Raw genomic sequence first — 12,557 nt, forward strand, 5'->3', positions numbered from 1 at the left:
GATATTCCTCACATTTTTTGCTGCGAAGTTATTGCCTTCTAAAGTGGGGGGTCTTGATTTTTTGCGGCGATATTATTCGTCAGTAGCCGAATGTCGGCCGGCGAAAAGCACAGGCCGATTCACTGACAGTGAATTCAGTGTTGCCAAATCGCCGAGCCGGGAAAGTTTGCAGTATACCTGTAATTTTACTTATATCGATAGTGGTGACAACGTGCAGGCCATGTCTGAAAGTATGTCGACACTAACGCCGGTGATATATACTCGAACTAGGTAGTCGAAGATACCGTTAACGGGTGAACGTTATCACCTCAGAAAGTTTTTTCGCCAAATGCACTAGGAGTCCATCTAAAATGGATTTACATAAAAAAATAGGTAAAACGTTATCACCTCATAATTTCGAGCCAAATGACGCAAAGTACGTGAAATAGTCTAAAGGAGGTAATATAGCTTTTTTAAAAAGTCCTATAACATTTACTTCGACCATTTTTTTATAGAAATTGCCATTTTGGTTTTATTTATTGAGCTTTTAAAATGTCCTGAAACATTTTTTTAAACCAGTTGTTTGATATTACTCGCTATTTGTGTTTTAGTTATCGAAAATACTATGAAGATAATAGCAAGTTCAAATTTTGAGACATACAACACGAAATATGGGGGAAAGTTCTTGGATGATTTTCAGCTTTTAAAATTCCTAAAAATATGTTTGAACCAATTTTGTACATAAATTCTAGAAAGTCTGAAGAAAGGACTGTAGTTTGTTATTTTGAGGTAGCTCAGAAAATAAAAAGTCTTGCCACATTAATATTTTAATTTCCTCATATTAATGTATTAATTTTGCAAAAATAGTTGAACATGTTTTTGAGGGCTTATAAAATATTAATTTAGGTTAGGATAAGGTGAAAAAATAATACTTTGGTCAATAAACTAGATGTACACATAAAAATTTATTTACTAAATGCAGCACTTGTTATCAAAGTTGGTCTAAGAATGATATTCAAATTTTCCCGCGGATTCAAACCCGTCCATACGGCCATTAATAAGAAGTGGAACTTTCGTAAGTAATAACATTAAAAAAGTATAAAAATGTCTATAAAAAGCATCTAAATGAATGATTTATAACTAATAAAACCCACGTGCGTTTCATTTCGACGAATATGATTAACTGATTCAAAAACTGTAATTGATGTATAAAAATATGAGTAGAGTGATCTAACCTTTATTTTGTAGTATCTCATGCTCTGATGTGAGTCGAGGAAAATGGCTACTGCTGTGCTGAGGAATGTTCTGCGGAAATCCACAGGATTTTCAGCAGATGGATCAAATTTTTTACAACTTGGAAGCCCTTCCTATACCCTCAGGTACATACAATTTTATCTTTAACATTTCTGACCAATTGTTTTTTCGAAATATGTTATATAATGATCGCATAACCTATATGGCCGTGTTGAAACTGAACAATCTAATCTTTATTTACGATAAATCTACTATATTTTGTTTAAAAATGAAAGAAATTCGTAGAAAAGATCTGCTTTTTAAAAAATTTGTATACCATTGTGAAGTAAGATATATAATTGATGTTTTTTTCGTTGGAAAATTCGATCTCTGATATACTTTTTGACATGGAATTAAACTGTCGTCTGCATTTATGAGAATATGCATGACATTTTCTGTTCCTTCTTTTTCAAACAAATAATTTATTCTATAAAGGCATATATTTCCCTTAAACTTTTGTTTTATATTGCGTTTCTTATTACTTATAATGATATACTTAATGTGTTGTATTTTATATGAAGATACATGTACCTTTTTAGTTTCAATACATAACATTTTTAATTTGAAAAACTATTAGTATAGAATACATATTAATTAATAGAACATTTTACATAAATTACCTGATAGGGTATGCGAATACATATATTGCATTTTTTTCTGATAATTTACTATGTTTTACACTTCTGCTGTGCGTTTCAAAAAATTTGTTCACATATTTCAAATATGATAGCATTTTGGAAACTTTTTAAAAGTTCTTGTATCTTATTAAGAATTGTATATAGAATTTTAAAGCTACTCATTTTACTCGTTTGACTCATTTTTTTAGCAAGCGAAATGCCGGTCACTTTCCTTGGATGCCTGACTACGAATATATGAAACAGTTGGAAGGACATTTTTGCTACACCTTCGATGGTCCCGTAAAATGGCAGTTTCCGAAGACAAACGCCCCAGTGAAGCCACTTGAAAGCAAAATCAGCAATGTGAAATTAAATTTTGGGCCTCAACATCCCGCAGCTCACGGTGTGCTGCGTTTAGTGCTGGAACTTGACGGGGAAATTTGTAGAGGTGCTGACCCACATATTGGACTCTTACATCGAGGAACCGAGAAGCTGATAGAGTATAAAACGTACATGCAAGCTTTGCCATATTTTGACCGTTTAGATTACGTTTCTATGATGTGCAACGAGCAATGTTTCTCTATGGCCATTGAGAAACTTCTGAATATCGAAGTTCCCCTTCGTGCGAAGTACATACGAAGTGAGTAACAAATGTTACAATTTAAAGCCTCTTAGTTTGAATGTGAATTCTGCAATTCACATGACAGGAGTCCATAGTGAATTTATCTTTTGACCGACAATTCTTATTCAACTCTTATTAAAAATTCCTAGAGCTTCTTTAAAATTGATAAAAATTCGGGCTTTGAACTCGCATATTTTCTTACTTTTTGCTACTTTCTTCAACCTAAAGTTACCTTTTTTGCTTATGGCAACTTTTTTTATACTTAGAAACTAGCAGACACCTCGTCGCATGAAATTCAGCATACGCCATGTCCGTTGACTATCAAACTAAGAAAATGGGGTTTAAAGTTTTAATTATATTATGTTTTGCGTGCTGCTGTATTTTATAAAATTTAAACCCTGGGTCTCTAGCGACCTTGAAAACTTATAATTCTCCTTTAATTTTCCATGAGAACCTTATTTTTTCTGGTTCTTTGCTTATAAAACATTTATTTAATTGAAATACATAAAGTAATTAAAATATTTTCATTGTTTGTTTTTTCTTATAAAATTTTAGTAGTTTTTTATTTAAAATTTATTAACCCTTACTTGACACACTTCGGCTGTGTGACATACTTGACCCATTGGGGTGCTTTGTACCTCAACGACAAAAATTGTTATAAAAAATAAGTTGTTGATTATTTTAAGTTGTCAATTTTTATAGGTTCTTAAGAGTATGCGTTTTGAAATTATATAGATTATATGGCCAAAAAGTAAAATTAACTGTAGTAAAAAAATTGAATTGTCCGAAAAAATCGAAAAAATGACAAGTTTTATAAAAATAAACATAACTATTTTATTTTTTTCAAAAATGGCTAAAAATTCAGCTACAAGAAATACCTACAAGAAAAAAAAGGTATTTATTCTTAGAAATGAATGGAGGAATTTCGCTAAAAAATGAGTATTGTATTAGTACCAGAATAATGAGTAGTATTTATTGTTTCAAACCAATATTTAAAAAAGTATGGTTATAAAATCGATTGAATATGTTAAAAATGACATAAAAAAAGTAATCACATTTATTATGAAACCAATTCATCTTTCAACTGTCGGTACAATCGTCGCAAAGTACATAACTGTGCTCATTGCAAATGGGACGGTTACAGGCTGATCAACTTCTTCGGCTTTTTCGATCTTCTTTTCTCTTTCAAAGTACGCAGCGCATTGCAGAAGGTAGATTGATATGCGTACTAAAGCTCTTTCAGCCCCAATTTCTTTTTTTTTTTAATTCCTGCGATGCCAAGTCAGATTCCTCTGAAGCGTACTCATTGCATACCTCAGTTCCAAGTACGATGTTACGAGATGGGTATATAAATTTTCCAAGTAGTCGATCGTCATGACCTTGGCATCGTTTCCGTCATTTTTCAGTTTGCATTTGAGAAAAATTCTCGCTTTGACAATTGCCGGATTCAACATACCGCAAAAATACATTGCCGGTCACCTGCAGGTCTTTCCAGCCACAGTACAGGAATGACAAAACTGGTCGAAATTATCCGTTCCTCCTTTTGTTGTGTTATAATGCCTAACAATATTCGGCTTCTCATCCGTTGCTTCCTCGATACGCATGAAAGCGGAAACTACAAGGACAATTTTATTTGACTTCTTGTTTTTTGAGCGTAGGAGACGAGGGTTAAGTCCTGCGCATGGCAAACCTTTGTATTTGGCCGTGTTCTCGGCGCAACTATGAAGTCGGCTGTGATTTCTCGTTTATTTTTCTTCAGAGTTCGTTACCCATATGTTCAATGGATCAGGGAACATTTGTTGCCGGAGAGATATCGAAGTATACCAATTGTCACAAGTAACTGAATGGCTAGTTTTGTAAATCGACTCAGTGACCAATCGGAAGTAATATTCTGGCCGTAAATAATACGACATCTGAATAAAAAACTGTTATATATCGTAAAAAAATGTAGACATTGTATAACATAATATACTTAGTTTTTTATTCACACCGATGTCAATATATGAAAGAAAAAAAATTCACTTCGATTTCACCAACTTAACCTTACTTGACACACTGGGGTACAGGTGATCCCACTCGACTTTGGATGGCTGTCGATGAGAGACTGATCACCCCAGTGTTATGGTACGGGCTGGAGGGGGCAGCAAAACTTTCCAACTACTAACAGATGACGTCACTGGTCCATTTTCTTCAGGTTTAGATACTCAAAATTAAGGAAATGTGGGCCTGGGGCTGCTTGTACCCAAGTGTGCCAAGTAAGGGTTAAAGAATGTCAAAGTATACATTTTTCGTGATATCCAGCTGACAGATTATAAAAATTATTACTTGAAAATATCGATGTTAATAGTTCAGATAACTCAGCGGCGCCACTAAAAAAAAACAAAATTTCATATAATGCATATTTTTTTCCTATTTTTTTCCAGAATTTTTTTACTCTATTAGTTTTCGAGAAAACAGGGCGGCGCTAGCTTGCAGGCAACTCTTCCTACTTTTTCTTTGTTATTTTTTGCTTTCCAATGTGATGTGAAACATTGTAAAATAAATCTTTATTTTCAAAAGCAACCCCCTGTTCTTCAAAAGCGTATTTTAAAGAAAGACACTATCAAGATGGGTTTTGTAAAATTAACCCTTATTTACAAAAACAATACACTGTAATGAAAACACGTATTGAAAATAAGTTGATGCCTACATAGATGGAACTTACTTATAAAGTAGTAACAGGGTACTTTTAAGCCTAATTATTTCTCATCCCTAATCCTTACAAAAATAACCGCCGTAATGTATATTCTTTTCCACCTTATGTGTGTATATTCAAAATATATAATTTACATTTTTGGATGCATCTTTTAATGCCTTTAATCAACTTCCAGCTCAACAATTAGGTCTATGAAGGTAGCACCTCCATAGGCGAAATTCCAAAATTTCTACGTATCCGAATTTTGGCCTTTTTTGGACTTTTTTAGGCTGTATTGCTGGTTTTTGGGCTCCACTACTTTTTATGAGAATTAAGATTTGAGGTGGAGATGCTGACTTAAATCATGCTAACACCTCCATTATATTAAAAATTAAAAGAAGAAAAATCAAACACGTAAGAATTTCGGACTTTTATTGTGCTCTTGAACGCAACGACAACCAATTTCCAAAAACCACCCCTACTAAAAATAAACCTTCACCCTATATAAAAACTCAAATTCGGAAAAAGCAAAGACTACCAGAATTTTTGACTTATTTTGGGCTCCCGAATTCACGAAAAAAGTCTAAAAACTACCCCCATTTTCAAAAAACCTCCCCCTTGCGAAAAATAAAATCTGCAAAACAAAAAATTCACCCGATTTTGGGCTTATTTTGAGCTCTGGAATGCACCAAATAAAAATTCAGAAAAACCACCGCTATGTACAAAAACACCAACTCATCAGTAAAAACTTAAACTTCGATATTGTCATTTTTTAAGAGCCAAAAACTCAGAGACTCCATTGACACTCGAAAATTTTCAAAAAGATTATTTTTTTACAATTTCATATGCGGTTTGATTTTTTTTCTTTTAATTTTTATATAGTGGAGGTTGCTGGCTTGATTCAAGCCAGCACCGCCACTCGAAATTTTAATTTTCATAAAAAGTATTTGGGCCTAAAAATCGGCACTACAGCCCAAAAAAAAGCCCAAAATTCTGATACAAAGAAATTTCGGAATTTCGTTTGTGGAGGTGCTAGCTTGACAGTCCTAATTGTTGCGCTGGAAGTTTATTAAAGGCATTAAAATATGTATCGAAAAAGTTAAATTATATTTTTTGATTATACACAAATAGACTGGAAAATAATATACATTATGGCGGTTATTTTTTTAACGATTAGGGGTGAGAAATAATTACACTTAAAAATACCATGGTACTATTTTATAAGTAAGTTCCATCTATGTAGATATCGACTTTTTTCAGTACGTGTTTTTGCATTACAGTGTCTTGTTTTTTCTTAATAAGGGTCAATTTTACAAAAGCGATTGATATGACATTAGAGAATAATGAAAGAGCACGAGAATTAAGAGGACAAAATCCCAATAGTTAATGTATACAATTTTGGGCATCAGTCTGCAGGTTTGTATTCAGATACAAATACGGGGGTAGTTTTTGTAACGATTAGTGGTGAACAATAATTTTGTTCCTCAGTTATGCTTTAAAAATATCATGTTAATATTTTAAAAGTATTTTCCATCTTGATAGTTTTTGTTTAAATACGTTTTTGCAGAACAGGGGGTTGCTTTTTGAAATAAGTGTTGATTTCACAAAAGTGTTTCACATCACATTCAAAAGAAAAAAATCTAGCCTAGTCATTTTTTAAATCCTGTTTTTAATACTTTTTTCATTGCAGGGGGTAGTTTTTTTTTTAAAGAGTCGATTTTACAAAAGCGATTCATAGCACATTTTAAAGAAAACAAACAGCCATCAAATCTAACCTGGTGATTTTAAAAAAATTTAATGATTTTTGTACAGGGCGCTGCTGAGTTGCCGGCAATCTAGTGCCGCCCTGTTTTCTCGAAAACTAATAGACAAGCAAAATTTTTATTTTTGTTTAACAATAGCAAAAAAAATATGCATTATATGGCATATTGTTTTTCGTTAGTGGCGCCGCTAAGTAGTCTGACCTACGTTAATTCAGTTTCAGAATTATAATTTCTGAGAGGTTGAACACACGACTTTTGAGTGTATATCAGATTTTAAAGATTCCAAAAGGTTTTAAAATATTTTAGATGGATTTCAAAAGATTTGCACTGTGTTAAAAGATTCCAGAAAGAACGGAGAATTCTAAAATAACCTAAAAAATACAATTAATAATTGCTCATGTTGTATATTGTTAGGAAACGGTTAGTTTACTATTTCATTTACAAAAATTAAACCTAAAGAAAATTGAATTATGTACCTAGAAAACCTAAGAATCGCTAGACACCTTGCTTAATCGCAACAGATAATGTTCAACCTCAAAATAAAATGTATATGTAGGTTTCCAAGCAATTTCAGCTGAGTATTTCGTACATTAAAGAAGATTATTAGAAACAAAAGCTTTGTGTTCAAAATACAATATTTGAATATAATACTTGATTTAGTTACTGGTTTTCTTGGTTCTTTTCTAGTTTCAAAAAATATTTTTATTATTTGTAAGCTGAATGTCATAACAAAATGTATATTTTTACATTAGCTGAGATGCTGTAAATATGAAAATACTATTAACTTAAAATTTTTTTAATTGGACTTGGCGTACTCTAAGTTTCATGTGACGATCTGTATCGCTCAGTAACATATGACTGTGCCGCCTACGCAACAACATGTGCGTGTTGGATAATCCACTTAATGCCTTCTGCAAAAAATATTTACAGAAGTATAATTTAAATTTAATAGAGAGGCTGGCTTTGCAAAAAGTCGCATTTATTAACCAATAGAAATTTGTTTTCACTAAGATTAAATCAAAAGTGTATAATACATTATTACAAAGAAAAAATTAAATCTGCAATTTTAAATTACAGTCAAACGTGGATTTAATGTAAATTTTGAGACTGAGCGTGACATTATTTCCAGAGTCTCGGAACTATTTTGTCTCCCTGTTTTTTCTCTGTTTTGTGACGCTTAAGTGAGCACCGCATATCCTCCCGCACTCTTCTTACCAATCCCCACCGCGCGATGTCCATTCTCGGAAACCTGAAATGGAGGTTCACGGATCCAGGTTTGACTGTATTTACTCTTTCCTAGTGCTTGTGTGTAAAATTTTACATTTAGAAATGGCAATTTTAAAGAAGAGTGTAATTTTACAATCATCAACAAATTCAAAGTAATATCATGCATGATCTCTTAAGAGCATGTGATATTTCTATATGAGCTAAATTAGTTTCATTGGGGGTTTCTTCACGATGACTCAACATTTTTCGCTGAATCTTTAGGAAATAATCCATTTTTAACGTTTTCAGTTTAAAAAAATCATTTATTTGGTCAAGTCCCTATTTAGTCCCTTTTTGAAGGAAGAGGTAACTTTAGGCACTTTTCTCCATGATCTCAAGTTAGGGACCTCTTCGCACGGGGAGGTAAATGTTCGCGGATGAGTAATAAAACCATGGCCATGGTTTTTCAGGTCGCCCTTGCGAACATTGAATTCCACGTGAAGACGTGTGTAACCGTTGGAGTAGTGTACGATATTTGTATTAGAAAACTGTCTGTAATGAGACTATAGGGCCCCATGAAAAGTAAGCTTTAGATAGCCCTTCTCCGAAGTGGTGCGATAATGTCCTATGCAGTGAATATTTTTTGATGATTATGATGTTCCTTGTCCAAACATTCTTCTTTTTTGTTTTGTTTTCTCCATTTGTCATATTTCTCCTTTGATTTTTTGGGTGCTAAATCTTGTTATTTTCAACCACTAGAAATTATTTCTAGATAGTTTTAGCACACACATAAGACGTTCTTTGATCAATCTAAAAATCTTCAATAAAGTGGAACTTCTGAAAAATAAAAGTAAAATTATGCCTTGTTGTTAAATAAAACATTATGTCAAATTTTTTATCAAAGTTCCAGACATAAATTTATTCGAAGTTTAAAAAGCTTTCGTTTAGAAAACGTCTAAATCAAAACAATATTTTAGGTTAAAAATGTATATGAGGACCAGCCAAATAGGCAAGGGATAGATACAGTGACACAGAAAAACAGGGGATTGTTAGAGATGGGCGAAAAGGCTCAATTGGCAAAAGATAGAAAGCAATAGTAGATAAACAAAGAAAGGGATAACTGAGATCAAGAAAAAAGGTCTGAAAGGGATTACTCTCAATTTGAATTAGTGAAACTTTAATGATGCAAAAAGCCAAAAGTGCATTATAGCTTTTGGGTTAAATTTTATATAAAAGCAGTCAATTTTCACTGATTAGAATTTAAAGAAGCAGGTTTGAATCTGGATTGTCAAACAGATAAAAAGGGATAGACGGTAATAGGCAAAGGATATAGCAGTGGGGACTGGAAGGGATAGTATTAGAACTTTATTTGCAAAGAGGTCGAAGTAGATAGACGAAGATATGCATGTATGGAGAAAAGGGAATTAAAAGAGATAGGCGTAAATCTGGATTTAAAAGGAGATAGAGACAATTACAGGAGTAAAGGCAAATGATAAGTAGGGCTAAAGAAATATGGATTAAATGAAAAAGAAGTAAAGGTATACTTGCAAGGAAATAAAGAAAGATAGAGATAGAAATAGATATAGATGGACAGAAAAGAGATAGAATGAAGTAAAGCTGGATAAACAATCGGTATAATGTGGATAGGCTGGAATAAATAGATTAAGAGGTAGGCGAACAAAACATGTTAAATTCATTCGAGGTCATTCCTAAATAATTAGACAAATGCTGCGTGTAAAAAATATCAGAGGTAAAAGAAAAATGAATATAAAATGATGTAGATTAAAACACCCAGCTAATTTGTCAATATTATTAAATAGAGTCATTCATGAAAAAATTGTTTTCGTTAAAAAAGTTATTGTTACTAAGTATCAATATTGTTAATTTCAAATTGTTGGTCAAAAAGTTATTTGAGTCTTTTAAATAATTATAATAATTATTAAAAAGACACTTAAAAATGATTAAAAGCCACGGGATTTCTACGAGTTTTTATTGGCGAGTGACGTGTGACGTCAGATTTTCCAAGTCTCATGTCGGTGTACAAACGCAGTGATATTTAAGCCTATAATTATTATCCGAAGGGATTTGAAAATAAATTTTAATTTTCAAGCATAGCTCAATACGTTAGAAGGTCATCGGACAGCTTGTCTGAAGTGAATGTGTGAATGATAAGCGGATTTTTTTCTGAAAGCGAGTATTTGCGCATTTTTTTAGAAAAATTTTATTATTAAACGTTTTATTGTACCTTTTGTCGCTTTTCCATAAACCCAATATACTCATTTCCAATGCTTTTTTTTAATGATTTAAACTTTTCACATACGGTCTACTGAGCAGTCTTACCTTTTTTTAACGGTATATATATATATATTTTTTTTGTTTTGTTTTGAAAATGCATGATTATATTTGAGAATATTTGAAATACTGTGAAAATGTTGCACGAAAAAATGTAACCTTTCGATTTTCCATTATTTTTTATGCTGTCAACATTTTATTTTTGATTTATCAAGAAAATTCAAAAAGTTGTTATGATAATCTTCTAGGGCATTTAGACATCAAACTTTTTCTTCTCTTGCCATTTTTTCATATTTTCCGTTAATCGGCTTAAAAGATTCATTTTCGTGTGTTTTTTTGAATTTTTTATATGCTGTAACTCTAATAATTTTTTATTTAAGAAAAAAGTCAGTAGGTAAATTGTTCGACTTTTTAAATGATGTGAATAACCGTACAGAGAATTCTTGAATTTTGAAAAAATGGTCTCGAAAATATTCAAAAGGCGTTCACTTTTTGAATTTGTATCCAAAATGGTTGGCTAACGAACTTGAACTTTAGTTTAGGACACTAAAAGAGTGTGCCAGAGACCAATCTAATAGAATTATTTTTTCAAAAGTTATCGTTTTGACAAACAGACAGGCATAAATACATACAGACAGGCCGACAGACAGACACATTCTTAAAAACCTATTTTTCGGATGAAAATGTAAAAATGATTTATTTGTCATGAATATTATTTGATGGTTCTGTTTTTAGTTTTAATCATAAAAAATAGCATAGAAAAATTAAAAACTTAAATTTTTCGAAACCCTACACACGCGGCGAAAAAGGAATTAAAAGGCAAAAGTTGTGATAAGCATGTTTGCCCACGCAACGGGCACATTTTTTTACTGTTAATGACGTTTTTCATGATTAAATCCAAAACTAAGCATCCTATCGAAAAGTCGTTAATAACAAATTTCTAGATCTTTTTCAAATGCAAAAGTTTTGTGTATTCATCTTTTACCGTATTTTGCACAGTTTAACCGAAAAATGCAATTTTTGATTTTTAATTAATTTTTTATGCTGTCAAAATTTGAATTTTCAATTTTTTAAGAAAATTCAAAAAGTCGTTGAAACAATATTGTAGGGCATTCAAAAAGAAACATTTTTCTTTTCTTGACTTTTTTTCATATCGTGCGTTATTTGGCATAAAATGTTGATTTTCGTGTGTTTTTGGATAATTTGGAAATGCTATAACTCTGGTAAATTTTGGTTTTATCAAAAAAAGGAATTGAGATAAATTGTTCGTCTGTTCGAATACTATGAACATCCGTAAAAACATTTTTGTATTTTGAAAAAAGTGTTCTAAAAAATTTTCAAAATACGTAAACTTTTTGAATTTTCATCCAAAATGGCTGGCTGACGAACTTGACATTTAGTTTCTGACACTCAGATAGTGTGCCAAAGGCCAATCGAATAGATTAATTTTTTCAAAAGTTATCGTGCTCACAGCCTGACACACACACATACAGACAGCCAGACAGATGCATTCGTAAAAACTTGTTTTTCGGATTCTGGGGATCTCAAAACGTGGACATTTGACAAAAACAGGGGGGTGGGGTCAAATTTTAGACAAATCTAATACCTTCTCTGATGAGAATGTAAAAGAGCGACCTATAGGTCCTCCTGTAAGTCTATATATTTTATAGGTATATTATTAATACGGAGTAGCTATTTTGCCATACATGTATGTCGAAATATCCGACGGTAGCTTATTTCGGCATACAATTTTGGCCAAATAAGGACGGTATTTTATTTCGACCTTTTGGAATATATGCAGGAGAGGGTGATGGTCAAAATAAGGAGAGTAAGTTATTTATTATTATATGGTAGATTATAATAAGGACATTAATCATTAAAAAGACAATTGTAATTGCACCAGCGAAACATTAGCAAAGATATTACAAGCCTAGATGCGGTACGTGTATAGTTCGAGGAACTAATTGTAGGCGGCGTTCCCGGCGAAAATTGCCCGATCCCACCATGCCTCTCAACCCGAAAATCGCACCAACCAACTACTTTGCCCCTGCAATCTTCACCCGTCGAACAAGTCCACCAAATAGCCGATACTAAGTCGGCAAATACTAAAT

General features: G+C 32.3%; 1 protein-coding gene across 3 annotated transcripts in view; it reads left to right on the forward strand.

The window, feature by feature from the left end:
* The first annotated feature begins 979 nt into the window (after window positions 1–979).
* LOC117176249 (NADH-ubiquinone oxidoreductase 49 kDa subunit-like) overlaps window positions 980–12,557 on the forward strand; it is a 75,763-nt gene continuing 64,185 nt past the window's right edge. The window contains exons 1-3 of one of the 3 annotated variants that reach the window (XM_033366401.1): window positions 980–1,054; window positions 1,228–1,358; window positions 2,099–2,529. In XM_033366401.1, the coding sequence (XP_033222292.1) occupies window positions 1,258–1,358; window positions 2,099–2,529 (532 nt within the window). In that variant the 5' untranslated portion in view covers window positions 980–1,054; window positions 1,228–1,257. Of the gene's footprint in view, window positions 1,055–1,078; window positions 1,359–2,098; window positions 2,530–12,557 lie in introns of those variants that run through there. The other 2 variants (XM_033366402.1, XM_033366404.1) reach the window with 2 other exon arrangements.

The sequence above is a fragment of the Belonocnema kinseyi genome, chromosome 7, assembly GCF_010883055.1.
Source record: "Belonocnema kinseyi isolate 2016_QV_RU_SX_M_011 chromosome 7, B_treatae_v1, whole genome shotgun sequence".
NCBI lineage: Eukaryota > Metazoa > Arthropoda > Insecta > Hymenoptera > Cynipidae > Belonocnema > Belonocnema kinseyi.